This window comes from Lepisma saccharinum, chromosome 26, assembly GCF_977018435.1.
Source record: "Lepisma saccharinum chromosome 26, izLepSacc3.1, whole genome shotgun sequence".
NCBI classification, from domain to species: domain Eukaryota; kingdom Metazoa; phylum Arthropoda; class Insecta; order Zygentoma; family Lepismatidae; genus Lepisma; species Lepisma saccharinum.
In genome coordinates this window covers 25,473,273-25,499,531 of record NC_139254.1, presented here as the reverse complement: position 1 = coordinate 25,499,531, position 26,259 = coordinate 25,473,273, and the positions used below count along the sequence as shown (strand labels likewise).

General features: G+C 37.4%; 1 protein-coding gene across 2 annotated transcripts in view; it reads left to right on the top strand.

Moving 5' to 3' along the window:
* Positions 1-26,259, top strand: part of Spf45 (splicing factor 45) — a 43,828-nt gene that overhangs the window by 4,706 nt on the left and 12,863 nt on the right. The window contains exons 2-8 of one of the 2 annotated variants that reach the window (XM_083112766.1): positions 2,994-3,119; positions 4,777-4,821; positions 5,219-5,338; positions 10,255-10,357; positions 18,669-18,762; positions 22,064-22,146; positions 23,172-23,350. In XM_083112766.1, coding sequence (XP_082968892.1) covers positions 2,994-3,119; positions 4,777-4,821; positions 5,219-5,338; positions 10,255-10,357; positions 18,669-18,762; positions 22,064-22,146; positions 23,172-23,350 — 750 coding nt within the window. The remainder of the gene's footprint in view (positions 1-2,993; positions 3,120-4,776; positions 4,822-5,218; positions 5,339-10,254; positions 10,358-18,668; positions 18,763-22,063; positions 22,147-23,171; positions 23,351-26,259) is intronic. The other variant, XM_083112767.1, reaches the window with a different exon arrangement.

Sequence of the window (26,259 nt, the reverse complement as noted above, 5' to 3'; positions counted from 1 at the left end):
CCATTTTCAATTATACATATTTTTCTTTTTTTTTTTGTTATTCCGGATACATAAATAGCAACCCTCGTACCTGTTTCTTTTGTAATTCATGTGAATTGTCATTATATTTTAAATTCTTTAAAAAAAATAAACCCAGCCAATTTTGAGGCCGCGAGACGCCACTGCATAGCACGGTGTCATGAAGGCACATTTAGGGGACACATTCTCTATCTTGTCCATTCTTTGAAACGATGTGATCAGCACCATGCTCCAGCTGCCTCTCCCAGGGCTGCCCCCAAGTACCCATTGATTTTAGGCTGGGTGAGCCCCAGAGTCACTTTATGCGGGGACAAGGCCAGAAAGTTCCAACTTAAGATCAAAATCAGAATATTGGCAGATTTAATATATAAAAGAACTGACAGAAATAATCACAATAATCATTCAGCTTTCTACTTTGAATTTTGTAAAAAGTAACTCTCATGATTGCGAAGGAAGCACCTGATTCTTAACTTTATGGAAAATTGTAATTATTTTGAAATATAAGAAAGAAATATATACAGTGGTGCCTCATGCACAGGCTGAAAAATGTCCTGCATAACGAACCTGGTGCCTATTTCCAAACCACACATGATAAACCCCTCAGCACCTGCACTTCATTATCTTACACAAGCAGGTGCACGAGGTACGGTACTTTATACACAAGCAGTGAAAAAAAAATGTTATAAATGCTCTAGAAGAAAGACCAAACTAAGCGTCGAAAGGTGAAATAACAATGAATGAGAGAGACTGTACATACATACTGTAGTGTACATATTTTTTTGTAACTGTATTGTACACATTGTATTTTCTAAGTTAGTAAATTCCTAGCATTTCCAACATTGGTGCTGTTTTTGAGATTCCATGCAATTTTTTTGCAATTTTGGATAAGGCTCAGGAATGGATTAAAATTATTCCTATAATAACCTAACATGGAATGGATTATGTTTAATACGCGAGGCAACACCCGGTGTCTGTGCATGTATTGGTGAAGGAATTTGGAGCAAACCTAGAACAAGACCATTTTACTGAAATATTTTTCAGTTGGAACTTCGGTCACCTTCATATTCAACGAATGCAGAGCTGAGTAGGTGAGAAATTTCCACTCAGATCTGCAAAGATAGTGAGTGCATGGTTCTTGCTAGCAGTGAGTGCACCTCCACTGGGGGAGATTCCACATCGCCAACATTCCATCACCACGTTATATAGGAAGATTCCTCCAAAAGCACACGCATACAGACACTACCAACTGACATTGGTAGCTACAGTATGCAGTGACGAAGCATCCTAAGAGGCCGGGAGGCCGGGCCTACCCTAATATATTTGTCTATTACGGATTATTTTATTACTTATAAATTTCATTAAATGACGCTTAATAAAAGAAAACTGAAATTCTAGGTCTTCCAATAATTACCGCAAGTTTGCAACTCTGCCTGGAACCGTATCTGTGCATTCAGCGAGGCTCGCCTGAGAGTGCCTCAGCTCGTCCCATAACAACCTATGTGATTCGTGCGGGAAAACATAATTTCAGGGGCACGTTTGCCTGTAACGTAAACTGAGAGGCTGGCCTCTTTTCTCTCTCTCACCCTCTCTCCCTGACTTCCGAAGAGTGCCGATTGTGTACGAGTGCGTGACAAAGCAGGCAGTGGACGCACAGAGCTTGTTGAATCAGCGTTTGCATGGAAGATTCAGAACTGTGCCGTGAGCGGAGCACACCCAGCTGCTAACACGTTGTGAAAATGTGTTGCTAACACCTCTAAACTTATGCTAACACCTCTAAACCTATCAAAGTAGGCATTATTAGAATTCTAACTGCAAATAATGCATGCAAGTTGGTTACCAGTGTTAAGTTTGGTGCTTTCAACTCTTTTGTGGAACCGCTTTTCGCGAAGTGTTAGCTGCTGGATGTACCCCACACCAATCTCGATTCAGAGAGGGAAAGTATTTTATTTCTTTGAGGAAAGGGATGTTGAGGCAAAATTTCCTTTCATGATTAGTGGCATAACTGAAAACCCGCTACTTTTAAAATGGGGCAAAGTACAATGCAAACGTATAGAGAAAATCCATGTTACTGAAATTTTCTGGTCGGTGTGTTACACAGAAAGGTGTCCGTGTTCTCATTTAGCATTTCATCATTTTCTAAATCATATTATAATTTTTAAAAAAAGTCGCTTGTTGAAGAAGATTTATATGCGTAAAACAGTTAAAAAGAAATCATTGATTGATAGATTTTGTTTATTTTACTGGGCTTTCTGCCATTTTTGGCTAATTGGGAAGATGAGAATGAGCGATAATATGATGACATTGACGAAGGAACACTCACAAAGAACACCTATGCCCAGGTGGGGATTCGAATCTGAGGCCCTTGTCGTAGCACGCTGTTATAACCAATCCGCCGCGGAGGTCAGCATTAAAAAGAAGTAAACGCTAAGTGACGATCAAGTGATCCATTTCTTTAATGCGAGAAACATTTACAATACTGTTATTGAAGTAACAAATAATTTTTACGAGCAGCTTTAATATAAGAAATGTAAGAGGGCTGGGCCTCACAGAACGACTTTTTCATTGGGTGATGTGTGGTCAGAACATCGAGTCCCATCGTCACTGTTTTCTGACCTTCGAGACAGAAGCGCCTTTATTCTCAGATATCTAATCGAGACTAGATTAAAGTAGAATCTGAACCATTGCCTCCAGGGGAATTCTAACCTTCTACTTCTTGATTATAAGGGGAGAACGTTAATCACTACATTATATTTTAACATACTACTGTTAAAAAAAAATCACATCTTCCCCTCCCCCAATCCCTGCTCCGTCCTGTGCCTACCCTTCCAGAGACAGCACGCTTCGTCACTTACGGTATGTCCCTCCCTGTACATGAAGTAAAAATTTAAACTTATATTCAAGTAGGCAGTGACATGAACAATTTTAAAAATGGAGTACTTTTAAATATTTAAGAGTAACTTTTTGTTTTCCTGTAGATGTCTCTGTATGACGACTTGGGGTTCGATCCCATTAAAGAGAAAGGGGATCAGGTTGCTGGTTGGTCATCAAGTATCAAGTTACTACAGTCCCAGCTTCAGTTGAAAAAGACTGCACAGACACAGGTACAGTAGATTTTTTTATATTAAAAATACTACAGTAATGAGAACTAAACTTTTTAATTCAACAAAAAGTTTCCTCATGGTAACATTATCACCTCCATGTAAAGATTAAGGGAGAATTCACACCGAAGAGACAAGATTTCACAAATTGAACGCAGACTTGTGGGGCTTGTCTTTCTGCTATGGTGTGAAATATTGCTGCTGATTGACTTGTTCCCAAGTAGCATGTGTCACATGTTGCTTGTCACTTCGGTGTGAATTCTCTAAGGAAAAATGATCATGTTCGCCAAATATATTATTTTCCTTTTATTCATTTTTATTCATAATGTGTCTGCTAATGTTTCAAAGGCATCTTCATTCCCTTTTTTTTAGCTCAACTTTTAGCTTCAGCTTTGAGATATGAAATAACATCCACCAAATATACCACATATTTATTTAGTTGGTCATTCTGATTTTCTGTTATAATGAATGCACATTATACACGCACATGAAGTTGATGAATTGTACAGTCACAGACAGTTCTGGGTTGTATCAATCTCATTGACTTTCAATGACATAGTGACAACCAAGAAGTGTCTGTGACTGAAAATGCATATCAAGATAATTTTTATGTATTGCTATGCTGTTATGAATTAAATGACAGCTCAATGAAGAATTTTAGATAACTTATACACAGTGCGGCAATTTGAAATCGGGACTGGTGCTGTAAAAATAATAGAGTCTTCATTGAAAGTTACTTACCTTGGATCATTCAAAGTAGGAACCTCCTGCATCCACACATCGTAGCGCAATGCCTACCAGCACATGGAAGGATTGCTGGAATTCGTTTTGTGTAATGCTGTTTAAAATCCATGTCGTAGCCTTCTTGATTGTTGGTACATCATCAAAGTAGGAACCTTTCAGTGCAGAGTTAGGTTTAGGAAGTAGAAAATTATCACATGAAGCCAGATCTGGTGAGTAAACAGGGTATGACAATACACGAGTCCCTTTAGGGCCAGAAAGTCCTTCACAATTAGTCTTGTGACTTGTGGCATTGTCATGAAGCAGACAACAGCAGCCATCATCCCGATACTCTGGCCTCACATGTGTTATTCTTTGCATCAAACGTTTCAGTACCCCAAGATAAAATGCCGCAGTAACAGTCTGTCTGAAATTTCGGTCTTCAGTAATGATTGTTCTCACTTTCTCAACCAATTACAGTTTTCTTGCCTTCCTTGCTGCACCTGGATGCTCTTTGTCTTCAATTGACTCCCGTGCTTCACTGAAATGCCTGTGCCATTCAAATACACGTGTATAGGATAGACAATTGTCCCTATAGACTTGCTGCAATGTGTGAAATGTTTTCGTAGCAGTTTTACCCAAGTGCACAAAACTTGAATGTTCGCTCTTTGTTCCATGTTGAAATCACGACGCACTTTCATAACACATGCCCACATTCAACAAAGCCACAAGCGGCAATGTCGCTCAAGGTCAATGAGCTCTGCATCGATTGTTCATGAGATACCCCTCACTTGTTCGCACCACAGAATGCTTGCACAGTGGTACCACCTACCGAGAGAAAAAATCAGTCCCGATTTCAAATTGCCACATTGTGTATGTAAAGTACATGAATTACTAAACTAGATACATTTTAAATGTAATACTTCCTTCTTTCCCTCAGCATGGTCGCCAGGGTGGTGGAGGTGACAAGCCTGCAAATTTGAAGGTGAGAGTAGCCTCTGTAATTCAGTAATTATTAATTTGATACTCTACATATATTCCAGTACTATGCAGTGTTTACTTAATATGTGAGCACATGCAGCTTTTAAAAATTACTATTTACTTTTATTTTTAAAAAAATATCAGAGCATAATTTGTAAATATTTCTGTTTATAGTAACATTACATTGATTACATAATAGTTAGCCAGAAGCCTGTTCTTTAATGTTAAACCTTCACATAAAAATTAAGAATGGTGGCTCATTTGTTTAGGTTTTGAAGCAAGTGATTTTTACCTACTTGTTTCTTATTTTCTTTTTTTTTGTGCAGTGTTTGTATTTTTTCAAAGTGAAGTTTTTCATTGGTTGTTACATGTATTGAAACCTAAATTTTAAACATTATTAGCCTAAGCGGGAAGCAGTGAGAAAGCCAGGAATTGTATTAGCACCTGTTATAGATCTAAAGTCAAGAAAAGACGACGACGATTCTAACTCCAACTCCAGTTTTGGAAGCTACTCGGGAAAGGTGAGATTATTTGATTAAGATAAGATGTAGATAGTAGGGTTCCTCTTGTCTAGAATTCACTAGGTTCAATTTTCACTTACATATCAGTGGTGAAGTGTGGTTGCAAGAAGAATGCAAATAGTTCTTTTATTCAGTGCATGTTGTACATACAACCAAAAGAATTAACCATTATCATAAAAGCTCCTAAAATATATATGAATATCATATTTACTCATGTATAATGCACACTTTTTTCCAAAACTTTGGTGCATATTATGCACGGAATAATTCAGACAGCTATCATTAAAACCATAGTCAACTTGTTTTGACTATGTTACTGCGTATAAAACATATACTATATCAACAGGCACAAATACAAATTACCAGGTTGGATTTTTTTAGTAATATTTTTTTTTAAAAAAAAACACAATGAAAGTGAAATTGCCATTTCCCATGATATTTCATTTTGTAACCGAATATTTTGCGACACCAAGAAAGGCTGCACTGCGCCGTTCTCACAGAATTCGAGCATACACCTCCCGTCACTCGGGATATACATCAGTGCTATTTGTCGGGCGAGAAATAATAGGAAATAACTTCCTGAGTGCTGCAAATCCATAACATAATTTTGATCTCACTATCTTCTAATAAAGAATAAACAAGGTGGTTACAACAGTGGAAACTTTGGGATACTAATCACAGTGGAGGGAGTGGGGGAAGGTGGCGGGTGTTGGTGACTTATTGTATACACAAGACGATATTCTCCTCTTGGTCCACATAACAACAGGCGACTCATTGAATAGGTATGATGTAATTTGCTCTTGATCAGCATAGCAGTAGCTTTGCAACCTACAACGAAGTATGACAATAAAATTAATACATTGTCATAATAACGTTTGAAAATGGTTAGGCTAAGTTCAGAGTTCCACATTTGTCCAATAGTTATAATAATATTGGTCATATGATTACTCAAAATTTATTCATATAAAGCAATTAAGTGTCTGAAATTACTATTTAAACTAATTTTATTAAATATGATGTTTAAACAAGCCAATTTGTATATCATGACAAAATTAACAAATTGTGCAATATTTTGAATTCATATTCATTACAGTTATTTTTGACTGACAATATGAAAAACAAATATCTTCAATCATATGTGTTCTTTCAGACAAGAAAAATAAGATACATTCAAATTTATAATTAAATTATTGAAATTGTGTACATTTGCATTAGCATCAAGGTTTATCAGTGGCGTAGCATGAGCATTTCGAATGGGAACGCCAAGTTAGAAGGAATGGTAGGCCTTCTTTTTTATGCTTAAGAGTTTACTTATGGAATTAGCCGACATATGTATTGTCTATTTAAAATCTCATTGTGTTTATTACATTGTCAGACGGGTTCCGATAAAACATGATCCATGCTTGTTTTATCTAGAAAATAAGATACCTCAGTGTGCAATAAATGCTTGGAGCACTGGTGTTTTATACCATTTTTAATTAGATTGCTCAAGTCAGAAACACCGTACACCATTCGGAGTATTTTGCTCCACACGTAACACATGTGTAGCAAAACAGTATTTTATAATCAAGGAAACCTTTCGGCATGACGCAAGTAATTAAAAAAACCTACCTGAATCACAAGCACCTCTAGAACAACAGTAGACTTCATTGTTGTGGATGATACAACTATTGATTGATTTGGTTTATTTTACTTCACTTTCTACCACTTTTGGCTAATCGCAAATATGAATATGAGTGATGATATTGATGAAGTTAATGAAGAGACACTCACAAAGAACATGCGTAGGCCGGGATTCAAACCGGAAACCTCTGGCATCTTAGCACGCTGTGCAAAACACTCTGACACGAAGGTTGGTGGATGATCCAACAATCGTACACTCTACTGACATAACAGTGCCTATTAGTAGTAATTCAGAGTTTCAGACCACTGTTTATTATATCTTGAGAATGCTGATAAACATTTTAAAATAATTTTGTCAAGAGACCATACATTGTTAAGAGTTTTGAAACGAATGCTAAACATTTCCACTGGCACAATATTAGGCAGTTAGATACTAACGAAAAAATATTTTTTTAAAATAAATAGTTTTGTGGGTTAGGTGGTAGAGCAGCCACAGGCTGAACTTCTACCACGAGGACTTTATCAACTTGTTTGACAAAAACTGTTTTGTTCTTTTAATTTTTAATGCACTTCGCTGTTCTTGCGATATATTACCCAATGCAGTGGTCATTAAAGGTATGTCAGTCAATATTGCATATTGTAGCATCACACAGCACGAGCAGAGGCACGAGCACGAAAAACCGGGTAGAAATCCTACTTCTGTCGTCTGCATCGGAAGTACAGCACCTTGAATCGGAAGGCAGGAAAGGTCACATGGCCCCTAGAACCAATCAGGTGCTCCGCTCCGTACGCCAGCGTATGGCGAGAGCATTTCGCCCGTGCTGTAGAGATCCAAGCCACAAGCTTTCCCTCCTTCTCTCTGCCTACAGGCAGGCATGGTCCTGTACGCCAAACCTAGCCGGCGTCCGGCAAGCAAAGACATTAAAGAAATGCTACAAGGAGAGCTGTTAGTGGAGCGTTGTAGACGGATCGCGAAAAATAGCTTTTATAATGCCATTATGCTCAAACATGTATGTAATTAGTCACGTTTTACTTTATATTTACAGCATTTACACATTTTTAAAATTTTAAATCAGGGAACGCCGGACGTATGGGCGTATTAGGACGCTACGCTACTGAGGTTTATATGCAAAGGTCAACTCTTTTAAAATTGTTCAAACTATAATATGATGTCATTCTTTGTATTTTGTATCAACATTCACAAAATTGTAATTGTAATCTCTATATAAGTATGTTATTATAATCATTGCAAAATAGCTGTAACAGAGCAAATATGTTCATTTACTTCACAAACATTCAAGCTGTTAAGCACTTATTGAAAAAAATATAAAACAAAAACAATTGAAGGTAACACATGCTAAAATCTTTCTTGAACTAGTTTCTCTGATACTAGTTGTCTGTGACTTTGGGAAGCTCTCAAAATGGAAGAGAGATAAGTACAGATATAGCAATATGGGATGGATATATATTTGTAGAATTATTGTTGCTTTTAAAGCATTAAACTTTTCACTTTTATAATAATTTGGATGCTTAAGCTATATAGAAGCCTTTTATGAATCTTGAATGAACTTTGATTATGATATAATCTGATAAAAGATTGGAAAGTTGTGGAATGGCACTTATATGTATAAAATATGCCATGTTGAATTTGAAGCAGTTAATAGGTATCTGCTTTCATCTTCCTTAACAAGCAAGTTTATAAATGCTACAATACCTCAATTGAATGCTTTGAGGAAAGTTACATAAAGTGACACACATATTTTCTACATTTGGATGTGATTTAGCCAGATGCTGAGTTTTGAAAACTGAAGATCAGGATTGTAGAAAACCGGGATGAAGAAAGTGGCATATTGAGTATACTAAGATGTAGAACTGATGCATGCTAAATTATAAAAACGAAGACTTACTCTATCTCAAAAGGAGATAATAAAGATTTTTTTTCTTAATATAAATAACATTTATATGTTATAAATGTTCTTGTCAACAAATGCATAATTTGATGCTGTTGTAACTTGTGTTATTTCTTGTTTTTTATCAATATAATTCGCATAAAAATATTTATAATTGAGCATAAACACTATTGATCAGCATATGTAAGCTGGTATTCCTTTTCAACATATATCCGTAGCTTCCTACTGTGCATTAATTTGAATTCTGACAGGTATATACATAAAATGATATGCCAATCAAGACTTCATTTTTAACCGAGGGCATTTATCAAAGTGATTGATTACCAATCAACTTATTATTTCACTTATCTTAATTTAAATGATAATATTTTGTAAAAACATTCTGGAATGAGAAATCCATTAGGAGATGTGAATAACGTTCTAGTCTTATCTTATAGTTTTTCTGGTATTATTGTAATATCTTATGTTACAAAATATTGCAATAAGCTTTAGCATAGATAAGTTCACCTAATCTATTTTAGCATTCAAGATATCTGTAGGAATTTGTAACTTTAAAAAGTGTCTAATTATAATAACATGTGTCGGCCGCCATTAGCACATCACGCTACGGGTTCAAATCCCAGCCTGGGCATGGATGTTTGTAAGTGTCCATTTCATCATGTCACCACTCATCCCCATCTTTGCAAATTAGCCAAAGGTGGCACAAAAAGTGAAGTAAAATAAAGCAAATCAATCAATCAGTCATAATAACATGCATATAAAGAAACAAAACTCAATTCTTGTTTAACCTAATAGCAATCTTTCCATTTTAGATGTAAAAAAAATATATTTACAGTCATGTGTGATTTTGATGTCTCATTGCCATTATTTACAAAATGTTATTTTAATTTCATCACTTAGTCTGAAACCCATAGACAATAAAAATATTTTTGCATAAAACCACATCATTATTATTTTAAACAAGAATTAGATTCGATGTGTTTTTCTATATCAGTAGCCATAGTACTTCTCAATACCAGGTGTAGGTAGGTGCCTTGTTCACCAAATGCATTTGGTGATTGACTTGGGAATCTGCTGTCTAAGATTCTTGGTTTGAATCATGTTTAGGTATTGTGTTTGCTTCTTTGTCCAATCATCATTCATTCTCATTGTTGTGACTAATCATACAAAGGACATTAAATTGCCATATGCTCAGAGAAAAATGTATATGAGAACATAATATGCACTTGCTGTTGCTATATACAGCACTTCGCCAAACAGTACTTGGCCACTCATGTAATGGGTGATATAGAAATTACTGAGAGCAGCTTATTGCTTGCATGTATACATCCGTAAATGTTAGATTGTTCCGTTTTAGAGTAAATTGTGTCATTTGTTTCACAGGAACCGAGAAATCCATCACAGTATGTTGCTGGAGACCCGGAGTGGCATGTTGACGGAGAATATGATCCGATGTGGCCAAATGATTATGAGAAGGTTATTAAAGGTATATCAGTACATATTGATTTTTCTTCTGATTATTAGATTTGTCTTTTGGTGATAAGCATGGCCCAGAAGTTGATGACCTAAAAATTCACAAAAAAAATGACTAAAATTGTTGAAAAATAACCTTAAAATTTTAGAAAATAACTTAATAATAATTTTCTCTTTAAATGAAAGCTTGCTCTTCTTTTATAAATTACAAGGGGCGTACTATAATGATTTACACTTTTCCTGTGGTCCACCATTTGAGAAGTGAGGACTGGCATATGAAGCTACAAGTCTAGTCTACCGATTGCAGGCAGCAGTGACCAAAAAGGATTCCCGGTGTTCACACAGCAGCACGTTCCATACATCATTGTCAGCGGACAACTATTGGTCAACATGAAAAGCCAGTATAATGGTCAGCGTTGGACAAGTTGGTTTCTATGGATAGAGCGTGTGACCACAGCGGAGATTTACAGACAATTGGCAGCAGTGTGTGGTGATCATGTGCCTTCACGGAAAACCGTTTGCAATTGGGTGGAAGGCTGGAGAACAGGACGCACGTCAACAGAAAAAGAGACAAGTTCTGTAAGGAAAGTGACTGTGACAACACCAAGAAAAATTACACGGTTCAGAAAAAACAACCTGGAAAATGGGATAAAGGAGTGCTCCTGCAACATGACAACGCACGCTCTCACACCAGTCGGGAATCAACCACGGCGATTGCTGAAATGGGGTTTAAGGTCCTGCCACACCCCTCGTACTCTCGTCAATAAATCTCTGCTGTGGTCACACCCTCTCTCCATAGAAACCAACTTGTCCAACGCTGACCATTATAGTCGCTTTCCATGTTGTCCAATAGTCTGCTGACAATGATGTATGGAACATGGTGCTGTGTGAACACCGGGAATCCTTTTTGGGCACTGCTGCCTGCAATCGGTAAGATTAGACTCGTAGCTTCATATGCCAGTCCTCACTTCTCGAATGGTGGACCATGGAACCTGAAAAAAATAAAGTGTAAATCATTATAGTACGCCCCTCGTACTAAAGAGTGGTAGTTGAATAATTCCATAATCACATTGTTTTGTGATTTAAACTACCCCTCCTTTCAGAGTTGGCCTTGCACGATACAGTAGTCGCTTAGTAACTGAAAATAAAGTTGTGTTTCGCATGCATCAGATTAACTAACTAACTCTCTAGCCTTCTTAAACCCGAAGGTTCATGGCTGCAGCAACACAGGCCTTCCATCTTTCCCTATCTTGAGCAAGATCTATATACTCTTTTCCATCCCTACCGATTTCCCTTAGGTTCATCTCAACGTTGTCCCTCCATCTTCGTCTTGGCCTTCCTACAGGTCTCTTACCATCAGGTTTCCCAACAAGAATCCTGTAAACTCCTCTTTCCTCTCCCATTCGTGCCACATGGCCTGCCCACCTAAGTCTTCTTGATTTAATTATTCTAATAATATCTGGACATGAATACAAATTATGTAGTTCTAAATTATGTAACCTTCTCCACTCACCTGTCTCCTCATCCCTTTTAGGTCCAAATATTTTCCTAAGGATCTTATTTTCAAATACTCTCAATTTATGTTCCTCTTTCAATGTAAGGAACCAAGTTTCACATCCATATAATACTACAGGCAAAATTACTGTTTTGTATATTTTAACTTTTAGTTTCTTAGATATTAAACGAGAAGACAAAATTTTATGAAGAGAGAAGTAACATGCATTTCCTGAATTAAGCCTACTTTTTATTTCCTCTTTAATATAATTTTCATTTGTTAATATTACTCCTAAGTATTTGAATTTGGAAACTGGTTCAAACGAGTTGTTATCAATAATTACATTTTGATTATTACCTAACACTTGCTTTCGGCCTGTAAGCATATATTTAGTTTTCTCTTTGTTAACTTCCAAACCTATCTCTTTAGCAGTTTTGAAAAATATTTTAGCATTATTCTTAATTGTATTCACATCATCCCCCAGTAAGTCTACATCATCTGCATATGCTAACAACTGAGTCACACCATTTAATTTTAGTCCTTCTTTAGTTTCTTTTACCTTCCTAACAGCATATTCTAAGGCAAAATTAAAGAGCAATGGAGATAATGCATCTCCTTGTTTTAACCCATCATGAATTGTAAATTTTTCAGACATGTTAATACCCACACGAATTTTACTTTCTGTTTCACTGGTGCATACTTTTATCATACTAACAAGCTTCTTAGGTATTCCAAACTCTACTAATATATTATATAATTTATCTCTTTTGACCGAATCATATGCTTTTTTGAAATCAATGAATAGCTGATGGACATTTTGATTATATCCCCACTTTTTTTCAAGTGTCTGTCTGATGTGAAAAATTTGATCAGTAGTTGATCTGTTACGTTTAAATCCACATTGATAATCACCTATAATTTCATTAGCATATGGGGTTAGTCTTGTTAAAAGAATGTTAGATAATATTTTATATGTTGTTGAGAGTAGAGAAATTCCACGGTAATTATTGCAGTTCATTTTATCACCTTTCTTAAACACAGGAACAATTATGGATTCTTTCCACTGTTGAGGGATTTCTTCTTTATTCCATATTAAACAAATTAATTTATGAATTTGACATATTAATGAATTTCCACCATATTTAATTAACTCAGCTGGTATTAAATCAATGCCAGGTGCTTTGTTATTCTTTAGCCTTTTAATAGCATCTTTAACTTCAGTCAAGTTAGGTTCTGGAACTAAAGGTTCTGCTGTGTGTACTTCATTCACTTCTGATTTATCTCCTACATGGACATTTAAAAGGTCATTAAAGTAGTTCTTCCATCTATTTAGAATATCACTTGGGTCAGCTAGAAAAACTCCGTCTTTATCTTTTATCAAGTTTACTTTAGGTTGCCACCCCTTTCTAAACTCATTTACACCTTTATATAAATCTCTGATATTTTTAGTTTTGCTGTTTGTTTCAATTTCGTTAATTTTGCTTTTCAAGTAATCTCTTTTTTTACTTCTAAACGTGCGGTTAACTTCTCGCTTTATTCTATTATAATTGTTTAGATTTGTATCATCAGAGTTATTTAACCACCTAAGTCTAGCCTGATTTCTTATTTCTATTAGATTATGACATTCATTATCAAACCATGGCTTACTTTTTCTCGGTTTATGGTATCCTATACTTTCTTTAGCTGCTGATTCTATTGCATTACGTATGTGCTGCCAATTCTTATTTACGTCTGTTTCATTTATATTTTCATCATCATTTAAATCCTGCAAAACATCAAATCTATTTGACAGTTTAATTTGGTAATCTTTCTTAATTCTTTCATCAGTAAACTTTCCTGTATCAAATTTTAGAACTTTTAGATTTTGTTGCTTATGATTTATCACTGAGAGTCTTTCTCTTAATTTAGCAATTACTAAATAATGGTCACTGGCACAGTCAGCACCTCTATGTGTACGAACGTCAATTATACTAGTATGCCTTCTCTTATCAATGAGAATATGATCTATCTGATTATGAGTTTTACCATCTGGAGAAGACCAGGTATATTTATGGATATCTTTATGTTTAAAAGTGGTACTTTTCACAATTAAATTCTTTGAGGTTGCAAAAGTAATCAATCTTATACCATTATCATTACTTAATTCATGAAGACTTTCTTTACCAATTGTGGGTTTAAATGTCTCTTCTTTGCCAATTTGTGCATTACAGTCACCTAACAGAATTTTCATATCATACTGAGAAAATTTATGAAAGACCTGTTCTAACTCTGTATAAAAATCATCTTTAGTATTATCATCTTTATCTTCCGTTGGTGCATGTATGTTTATTAAAATAATTTTACACCACCTACCCTGTAAAACTGCATATGATATCCTATCATTAATAAATTCTACTGTTTTAAGAGCCGAGATAATTCTATTATTTATAAAAAAGCCTGTTCCAAAATTATGATTTTCAGTACCACCATAGAAAAAAGTATAATTTTTAGTTTTACAATTCCCTTCTCCTGGCCACCTAACTTCCTGGACAGCTACTACATCTAATTTATACTTAACTATCTCATTAACTGTACACTGAAATGCCCCAGGCCGGTAAAGGCTGAGAACATTCCAAGTGCCTAATTTAATATATTTATTCCTAATGTAGATCTTATCCTTAGTCCAGAGACCTCCCAAAGTAGTCCCCACCCGGAGATCCGAATGGGGGACTATTTTACCTCCAGAATATTTTACCTTGGGAACATCCATGGCCTTATATTGTTGTTTCTTGACATGTGTTTTTACAGTGCAGAGTTGTCAGCTCTACGCCTAACCCCCAATATGAATGGAGGAACTACTACACAAGACAAACACAAACACATTAGACAGCACAATTACTACACAAGACGAACACAAACACATTAGACAGCACAACTACTACACAAGACACACACAAACACATCACAACTATAACAAAATATAAACACAAACACACCACAACTACTACACAATATAAACATAAACAAACTTCACACCACAACTACTACACAAGACAAACAAACAAATTAGACAGCATAACTACTACGCAAGACAAAACAAACATATTAGACAGCACAACTACTACACAAACATACTAGACAGCACAACTACAACACAAGACACATACATACACACCACCGATAGTACTCAAGACAAACAGAAACACATTAGACTACTAGGCACCACAACTACTACACAAGACAAACCCAAACACACTACACAGCACAACTACTGCACAAGACACACAAACACATAACAACCACTATACAAGAAAAAACACATGCATGCATCAGATTACAATTTTATTTTACTTTGAAAGCACAGATTATAGTGATAATAATGACCAGCAAGGGAACCTTAAAGTAAGCTTCATCCAAAGTATTTTAAGTTTGCTGGAGAAAAAATAAATTTACCACAATTAATCATTTGATCCATTGCCAAAGACACTTAAAAATAATATTGTGCTTTTGCATTGACCATATTTTCAGTTAATGGCATGCTTGCTAAAAATACACTGCTCGCCATTAAAATTGCAACACCCAGAAGGAAATGAGATAGAAACACGAAACTTGGCAAATATGTAGTTCATAATAAGATAAGAAAATGATTACAGTTAGAGCTCGGTGGTGTGACATGTGACACGTAGAACATGGTTGCATAACCCCAAGGAGCTAGTAGCGTGTACAGCCTCCACGGGCGGCAATAACTGCTGCAACACGGCCAGGCATGGACAGAATGAGTCTATCGATGTCTGCTTGCGGTATGGCGTCCCAAGCGGCTTCCACACGGTGCCAGAGGTCTTCAAAATTACGTGCCGGAAACCTGAGTTGGGCCAGCCGGCGACCCACCATGGACCAGACATGTTCAATTGGCGACATATCCGGCGAACGTGCTGGCCAATGAAGCAGGGGCACGTGGTTAGTTTCCATAAATGCGAGGACATTCCTTGCAACATGGGGGCGCGCGTTATCCTGTTGAAAAGTGGCATTATGCAGTGCATGGATTAATGGGACAGCAACAGGGGTGAGAACCTGTATGATGTACCGTTGGCTGTTCAATGTCCCTTGAATGCGTACGAGACACGAACGAACACCTATGGCGATGGCACCCCATACCATGATACCCAATGAAGGCCCTGTGTGATGATGCATGATGCAGGCATCATGAAGCCTAGTGCCACGGTGCCGCCACACGCGTGTACGTCCATCATGATGTTGTATACAGAAGCAGGATTCATCAGAGAACACTACAGCATTCCACTCCGCCATCCATGCACGATGGTCTTGGCACCATCTCAGACGCAAACGCCTATGCTCTAGCGTCAGAGGAATCCGCAACAGTGGGCGCCGGGAAAAAATTCCCCGGTTCGCCAAACGATGAAGCACGGTTCGTGGGGACACTGGACGTTGTAAAACATCCCGTACTTCATGCGCAATCCTCGTTGATGTGGCCGTTCTGTCTGTAAGGGCCATGCGTATCAGACGTCTGTCCTCTCGTTCCGTCGTCCGACGCGGACGTTGTGAACCTCTACGTCGCTCTACAGTGCCTTCCTGGACCCACTGGTTCCATACACGGATCACTGTGGATGCATTCCGTATTACACGGGCACCGATCTCACGGTATGCAACAATTCGGCCGCGATCGAACTGGGAAACCTGCTGGAATCGCTGCCGTATTCGACGACGTGGCATTGCTGACCGATTTTAACACACTACACTCACGACCATGCACTTTCACTGCTCTTCTGCACCTATCTGACCTGCTACAGGTACCACTTACCAGATGGCGTGGCAGCCGCACATGACGCATGACGGCCTTGAACACCTAATCATTTCCTTCTGCACCTCTCCTCTACACACTGTGCACATTTCATCCGATTCCGATTACTCCTTCTGGGTGTTGCATTTTTAATGGCGAGCAGTTTACCTTATTAAGAAATTTAAATATGTAAGTTATGCAACAAATGCATTTAAAATGCACAAAACATCAGGGAAGATACAAAACGAAACCAAAAATCGCAAAGTTATTTCTCTTGTAGTGTACGGTTATTACAAGCAAAAACACACAGTTTTTCGTTGTGATGTTTCAGGAGAACACGCGCTATGTTTCTATGCTTGTAATAACCGTAGACTATAAGAGATAATTCTACAATGCAAGCAATGCGTACATACAAGAAAAATTATAGCAAAAAGTACTGAAAAATGACCTAAAGACCAAAATGGGCTGAAAAACGAAAAAAAAATGTTGACTCTTTCAAATAAATTCCTTTATTTGTTAATTTTAGAATGAAGATGCAACACAATAGTTCATATGAGTAAAAATGCTAGCACCCACTTCCTTATTGAGTTCTTACCCCATAGATGAACAGGAGCTTTTATGTACAGTCAGGACACTTCTGGGTTAAAATGATCCCATTGTAAGTCAATGAAATTGTTACAACCCAGAAGTGTCCAGGACTGTACATGTGTACACATGTATGTATGCCAGCAGTTCATTAAAAGGTGATATATGCGGGTTGTTTGAGAAATTTGGTAAGAAAGCCAGTTAAACACATTTCTAGGGAGAAATCCATTTTATTTCTGAGCATAGTCTCTTCGAGAGCTATACACTTGGTCCAAAGAGTTTCCAATATTTTCATCTCATAACAATAATCCATGGCTCGACAGCCCTGGAAGGGCCTTGGCCTATCTCCTGACTGCCAGTCTCCCCCTCTCAATCCTACCTAGAGGTGTGGAGTTCTTCAACCGGTAATGTGGTGACTTGGGGTCAGCATGTCGAACTCATCCGTTATAGTAGATTTCCGAGACAAGATTACGCTACTCACTCATAGCTCCCCAATTTCCTCACGATAGTGGGTTGCCACCGGTTCTATACACAGGCTGAAAACCCAGAGACTGAACCCATGTGGACTCGAACCTATGATATTCTGAAGTCGGAGTCCAAAACACAGCACCTTAGACTCCACGGCCACTGAGGAGGACTATTTTCATCTCATGGGAAAAATAAGTTTTTTCGAACTCTGCAATACGTCATTGATGACATCCTTATTCAATGACAATTTATTTCCACTGAGTCAGTTTTTTCTGTTTGGGAACCGGAATAAATTTCATTGGCATTTGTGGGATCATGTGTTGTCCTTGTGAAATATTACTTTTTTTGCGCACCAGTCTTAGCTGATGCGAGAATGCTGGTACAGATGACTGTCAAACATTAACTACATATCCCATCTGGCTGAAATTTTTTCAGATATTGTTTTGAAGAATGATGCTTGCCGGCAGCTATGCTACATAATGAATTGTGGTGCCATCTTATTGAAATATAACAGACTTTTGAAACAACCCTTGCTAGATTGAAAACTGTGCAAGAGAGATTTTTATTCTTGGGGAGAACCGGGATTTTTCCACCTAGTCAAGCGGCTCTGGCACCCACCTAGCATCGTATAAAGTGGGTACCTGGAGAAAACTCTGGGGGGTAAAGGCAGCCAGGGGCATGGTGCTTATCACATCACCCCCACTTTCGGCCATGATCAAGAACGTGTGAGGCCCTAACTCCACATCCCCTATATGCCTTCATGGTGTGGTGCAAAGCACAGGGGAGCACTAAAAAATGAAAATGGAGCGCACGCTCTCACTTCTTAGCCACTTAATAATCATATCCTAGTAATATGACCCATTGTCATTATCAGGAGCAGAAAAATACAGGGCACCCAGTTGCCATGGTGACTGAAGATTTTCATTGACGCCTGAATTATTTTTAGTGTTTTTTCTACCTCTGATCATTATATTAACCATTACAAATTGTTCACTTCAGATATAAGAGACAGGAAAGAACGGGAGAGAGAAAAAGAAGAGGAAGAAAGGAGAAGGAAACACAAAGAAGAACGAGATAGGAGGACAAGAGAAAGGTTTGTTGAATTTATATTTTTATGGATTAAATATCACCAAAATAGTGCAAGATGCTTTGTAGAGTTTTCGCATAAGTGTAAAGATTTATCATGTCTACATGTTAGTCAAGCTTTTTATCACACTTTTCCAGAAACTTATACTTGTTGATCACATAAACGATTCACCAATGCCAAATCCAGAAATGTGTAAGTTTTGACTTTTTTCCTTCTAGTACACTTTCTGACTTTCTGCTAGAGTCTTGTGCTAACTTATATGATCTAGTAAACAGACAAAAGTAGGTACATATTTTACTGATGAGAACATTTGGGCATTTGTGCGACAACAAGCATCGTACATTCATACTCCTTAGGCCAGCCACACTGGATCTGGCAGTACATAATGCAATGCAGTGCAACATGATGGGACACAACGTGACAAGACAAGTCACTTTGTTATCTAAAATCTGATTCCAGATTTTGTCCATGTACATAATAGATCTAGGTCTGTCTCTTATAATTTGGGAAGCAGGTAGCAATGCATTAACAGACGTAATGTATCAAATTATATTTTGTTAATTCAATACGTATATTTCTATTAACCATTTAATGTATGATGCAATGACTACATTTAATTGCTGGCTTCAAGTTGCACCCATTTCCAGTCTGTAATTACAGGAGGTCTGTCCTGAAGTGAATGAATGTTTGTCGTAACCCGTCACAAGGTGATTTGAGTAAAATGTTTCATCCAGTGTGTTGCCTCCCATAACAGACTATGGCAAAATCTTCCCTGACACAGTTCGCGACAAGAGTGACTCGTCGCGTCGTGTCAGATCCAATGTGTGGCTGGTCTTAATAACAGAAATAAAATTATTATCCTGTAAAACTGGGTGTCAAAGGTTTGAATCCTGGCTAAGCCATGAATGGTTTCTTATTGTTTACTCCCTTATTCATCTTTTGTGTTCATCACTGGCATTAACTTACGAGAGGTTGAGGATCAAAGTCAAATACATAATAGAAATACAAATATGAAAGTATATTGGTTACGTGCATGTTACTCACTATCTATAAACAAGAATACGTTAGAGTATTGAATTTCATCTACTTACGTAAGTTGGTTGGTTGATTTGGTGTTTTAAGTCCACTTTATGCACAGTAAGGCTAATTGGGACTGGACCTACAGTTTAAAGTGGGATCCGAACCACTTGTGCCTCCACCGGATATCGAACCCGGGAACCCTTGATCACAAGGCGACGATGCTACCACTGCGCCATCGGAAGACCCTCTACTTACGTAAGTGAGTATGTATTCGTTCTAAACTACGTTTCGGAAGCTTTACTGCTTCCTTCTTCAGGTGGTCGTATTTTAGTCTCGGAACATCAAGCCACATCGGAGAAGTGTCATGCGAGGATACTAGGTGAAAGGTTTGGGTTAAAAACACTTCATAGTGCTCGACATACGAGGGTCACTATTTATATTTTGAGCCTAACAATAAAAAACAGGAATTTGGCATTCAAAACTGCTTTATTGTTTTTCAAAGTATTCTCCTTTATGGTCAATACACTTTTGCATTCGTTCGAACCATTTGTCAATCAGTTTTTCCAATCTTCTTGAGACACCTCCATAATATGGTTTTTGAACGCATCAACGGCATCTTCCGCCGACGAAAATCGTTGTCCACGCAATTTATTCTTGACATTCGGGAACAAGAAGAAGTCATTGGGTGCCAAATCAGGACTGTACGGTGGATGACCCATCAATTCGATTTTTTGACTGTTCATAAAGTCAGTTGTTAGACGAGATGTGTGACAGCTGGCATTGTCTTGATGAAGAATGATCCGACGGCGTTTGTTTGTTTTCCGTATTTGACCGAAGACCTCTGGCAAACAAATTGTTGTGTACCATTCAGAGTTGACCGTTCTACATTCCTCTAAAGGCACAGTTGCCACATGACCAGTTTTCCCGAAAAAACAGGTGACCATTTGTTTCGATGTGCTTCGAGCGCGAACAACTTTTGTTGGATTGGGTTCATCTTGAAACACCCATACAGTCGACTGCTGTTTACGTTCCGGCTCATATGCATATATCCATGATTTGTCACCTGTTACAATCTTATATACGTCTTTTGAAGCACCACGATTGTATTTATTGAGCATTTGTTTGCACCAATTGACGCGAGCGTCTTTTTGAGTTTTTGTCAAATTGTGTGGGATCCAACGAGAACATACCTTTCTCACAGCTAAATGATCATGTAATATTTTATATATGCTGGTGAAACTAATGCCTATGGTTGCCTCATCACCAAATGTGGGAGTAAGTTGATCGATGCACTCTTGTCTTGATAATTCATGTCGAAAATCATAAAAAATCATCGCACGAAAATGTTCACGAGTTAATTCCATTTTATTGTTGTCGCGCAATCTCCAAGGCAACATAAACAACACAAATGAAGCTATTGACAAAACATTTGAAGTATGTTATGGTCAATAATGCCAGACGATTCCGTGCAAACGTCAAATCGCGCCTAACTTCAATCAGTGTTGCCAAGGCTCAAAATATAAATAGTGACCCTCGTATACAGAATTAAAACTACCTTTGTTAAAAACCCTTAAAACTCTCGAAAAAACATGTTAAAACCACCACCACGGTGTACTTGAGTGGCCGTTGAAAGCCCTAGTTCCCTGCCAAGGTGAAGCGTGCGAGCAGCTGGCATCACACTACGGAGTGGAGGGGTACTTCCCCTCCCACGGGAGATCCCTCCCCTCCTTTTTTTTTCTCTCTCTCTCTCTATGTGAGAGCAATATATGCCCTCGAAACATTGGAAGCCAACTCCAATTTAACCTGGCTGGTAACCCAAGAACACTTGTTCGAATCACGTCGCCAGGAAAGCTATTTTAGTATTAGTGTTATTTTGTACTTTCCATTGCTTTGTTCATACAAAAAGTATGTAACCAACATCCAACATGTTATATTTTTCTTTTTTCCACATTTTTTTTTTCACATAAATAACTTATCATACCAAACAATGGATGTAACATGTCCTTACCTGTATCAGTCCAGTCATATAAATCACAACACAGGATGTACATAAAAAATTAAAACTGACCACTTCAAAATGCCATTGTTATTGTCAGAAATGGAGGAATAAGGAGTCAAAAGCAGATGAGAAGGTGCAAAGCTGATGAAGCAGTAGTGTTTTAATTTCTTGTTGTCTGCCTTGTCTGTTAGAGACAAATCTTTTTTTTTTTTTGTTTCAAGTGAACTGAATAATAGTTTGATGTATGCATTTAAATACATTAATTTATTTCTTCTCTCTTCCATGTAGGTATGAAGAAGACAGACGAAAAAGTGGATTTGGAGGAAGAAAAGAAAGTGATGAGGAAGAGGAAGAAAGGCCATCTAGATCAGGTATGAAAACATTTTTTGTACATAAAGTTATGTTTTCTTATGAATGTCTTCTGAAAATATTATACAAAAATTTAGCAGGAATGCGTACCTAGTTCAATACCATTGTGTTTACTTTACAAGAACTTAATACATTTGTTATACCTTGAATGAATGAAAAAGAAAATTGCACTAAATTAAATCTTTTTATGTAAATGCCAGATTGATAGAGTTATTGTCAATTTTAGCAGAAATTAATGCCTGTGGTTAATACTGATTCAAGTGCCAACTACTCTGTTCTGACCCTAATGTGCATATTAAATATACTTTGTGTTCATAAATTATTGGTCGATTTAGTAAGACTGTACTGTGCTCGCTGCTCGCTGCTGACTCCTAGCGGTAGAAAGTGGAAACACTGCGTGGAAACTAAACTTTGAAAGTTAACCTTTTGAAGCGCATGTCTCACAAAATAACATATGTTTATTAGATTTCACAGAATAAAGTTCTGTAATCGGGTCCATCATTTTGACTTACCCGGTATATTCACCAATAATGAACAGAAATTCATTATATTAGCACCATTTTAAAGAGGAATATTTGAAGTTTTACACGGACCTTAAATGCATTTGATGTGCAGCCAATGTGTCACAACAGATGTCCAGGCGGTACTCCTATTCTTGCCAAACTTTCTTAAGCATATCTTGTGTGACGTTTCCAATGGTGATATTGTGCAATTTCTTCCTATGGGGTTTCATCAAAGACGATGTTTACATTCCTCCAGTTCCACAGACACTGCCGGAACTGCAAAGGCACATCAACATTGCAATGTCACACAAGGCATGCTGGAGAAGGTTTAGCGAAAATGGTAGTACCGCCTGGACATCTGCCGTGGTCCACGCGTGGGGCACACATTGAATACAGTTAAGGTCTGTGTGAAACTTCAAATATTCCTCTTTCCAATGATGTAGTTTTCTTCATTATTTGTGAAAATACAGTCTTACAAAATCGACTAATAATTTCTGAACATGCAGTACTTTTGCATTTTGCAGGTGGTGTGGCAATTGCTCCGCCCCCATCCCTTCAAGAGGCTCCTCAGGAATCAGCACCATCTTCCCCTCCTCCCATCCACACACCTCCAGGTGGGAAGCAACACTTCACAGGCGATGGGTATGGAATGGGTATGGGAGGCTCTGTGGCTGCAAAAATTATGGCTAAATATGGATTTAAGGTGAGAAAATGTACATGAAATTTTCAATTTGAGATGTTGTATGGAAGGAAAGAACTGAGATTTGTTTCTCTACGTGCAATGCCAGTAGTTGATTTGATACAATGTTAGTTACATTCAGTAAGAACCTATTGCATGAGAAAGAGATTTTGATGAAATTTGTTAGTTGGCAATGCTATTTATTAGGGATGTGCCAAAGCCAATTACAGATGTATGAATATCAGCAGAAATTGTCATATCGGCATCAGCAAAAATCTGATATTTAAATGGTTACCAATAATGCTAGAGTTTTACCTTCTAATACGTTTTATATTTTAATTTTGTAAGATTTATTGAGAATTAGCTTATGGATCTTCATCAGTGTGGATGTTTTGTTATAAAATTATTGCAAACTTCTCATTAAAAGGATAGTGGCTGCGGTGGCTCAGTCGGTAACGCATCTGACTACCATGCTAAAGGTCCCGGGTTCGATCCCCGGCCGGTTCAAATCCGGGAACTTTTCTAACGATGGAAGCGGCCCTGGTGCCCACCCAGTGTCGAATAACATGGGTACCTGGGGGGGTAAAGGCGGTCAGGGGCGTGATGCTGATCACATCACCCCCACTCACGACCGGATCAAGAAAGTGTGGAGCGTTACCCCCACACCCCCTATATGCCTTCATGGCGTTGTGTTAAGCACAGGGGGAGCACTTTTTATTATTATTATTATTATATATACACATTAAAAGGATCACCCTACCTCAAAATCAGAAATAGAACAGTACATTGCTGAACCGACTATTCCACATGACCAGGATCCGCTGTTGTATTAGAAATTCAAAAATGGGTAGCCAAACCTGAAGCAAGTGGTGAGAAAATACTTGGGCATACCTGCTGCATCAGTATTCAGTGAACAAGTGTTCAGTGTTGCTGGAATGATTTGCAATAAGAGAAGAAGTAGGTTACTTCCAGAAGTGCTTGAAAAACTCATGTTTCTGAAGTTGAATCAGCCAGCATTAAATTTACAATATTAAGAATAAGAATTGATTTTGCATTTCAAAAAACTGCTCGTATACTAATGTTAAATCTCTGAGAATATACTTATATATAATATGCAGTAGGAATGTACATAGCAAATTTATTTTTGTCATGATGAAAATAACATTCCATTTCTGTTGAATAATCTTATGTATCGGAATTGGTTAAATATCGGCATCGGTATCGGTTCCAAAAATTATCGGTGAGTGCATTGGCAAATTTTCAGCTTTGTCACATCACTACTATTTATACTTTGGTTTCACAGTTGCAGCAACATTTGTGATGTAGCTATTGTCTGTTTCCAGTCATGAGTTTTACAGTGTCTATTGCAAGTTGTGAAAAAGTGTAACCCCACTGAAACTCATTAAAAAATGCTTGAGTGTACAGTGGCAAAACGGGGTCCCATCGGTTCATTTCAAAATTGTTTGGTCAAGAATGGACACAACTATATTGCCACATTACAAAGATCCTTGTGGGAAAATCCAAGCAATGCACGGCACCCTCCCTAAACCTGTAGGCCATAAAGTTTAACCTGGTTTGGTTCCTGCCATAAACTTTTCCTGTTGCCAGAGAATGCTGTACATATGACAAACGCTTTTTTGGCAGGAGTCAAACCAGATTAAATCTTCTGGTCTCTAAAGTCCACACTTTTCGCACTGTGAATTCCATGTGTTCAGTTCAATGAAAGGACCTGGGAAAGAAGTGATATTACTCTCATGGAGAAGCCCAGAATAGAATATTAGAATTCCTGCACAATGGACAGATATTTTTCAAATAAGGCATAGAAGAACTTGTGTCACTAAGATAAGTGTTTAAAATAAAACCTATTATGCAGTAGGGTTGGGCCGATATGAAATTTTGGCCAATACCGATAAAGTACTGATATAAAATTTACCGATACTGATAACCAATATTCTACCGATCCAATATAAAATTAGAAATGGTCCTTGAAAAACCTAAATGTTCATTGATCTCCTTAATAAATGTGTGTTTCGAGGTGATTGCAGTGCAAAAGAAGTTGAATATTTAGACATTTACTTTTCTAGAAATTAGGGCATGGAGATTATCCATAAAAATTATAACAAAATAGCAGAATTTTGCACTAAATTATAAGATATTTATCGATATATCAGATCTGTAATTTTACTGATATACTGATATGCCTATATCAGCCGATACTGAGAGTACCGATTGATCGGTTCCATCCCTATTATGCAGAAAATTATATATTGGATCATTCCATGCCAAGTGTCCAAATTTGGAAGTTTGTCTTTGTTCAACAATTTTCAATATTGATGTTTAATAGAACAGGTCCCAAAACTAGTCATGCAGAGTTTTGGCCCTAAGAGGCACCAGCGCCAACTATGCGATGGTCATTTTTCTGATGTGGAAAGAGTTACAAACAAAGCACCAAGTTTCTTACGTTAATACACTTGAGCCAAGCCAGATAGTGTATTGAATCTTCATATCATGGTTCAAATTTTTGCATAGAGTTAAAAAATGGCAAAAAATCATTCTCAGAAATCAATACATTTGTCACAGTTCGTCTTCAAAGTAACTGGTTAATTTCATAGTAACAAATTTGCTTCATACTTCAACCATCTGTAAACAGGGAACAAATGGCTTGGAGAAGCTGATCTGTGGCCATTTTGTGGATCATGTGGCTGGCACAAAACTGTGTAAGCAGTGTCTTTCCTACTGATGTATTTGTTGGAAAATCAAAATCATGAAATTCTACTCATTGTCAGGACCCTGTATCACAAAATTAGAACTTCAGATTTCATACCTTTTAGAACCACTGAAAAGATTACATTTTAAGGCATTAACAATCTTAATTTTTATTTCTGGATCTTTGAATCAAGGGATGAATATTTGGTTGAAAGTACATGATAAAG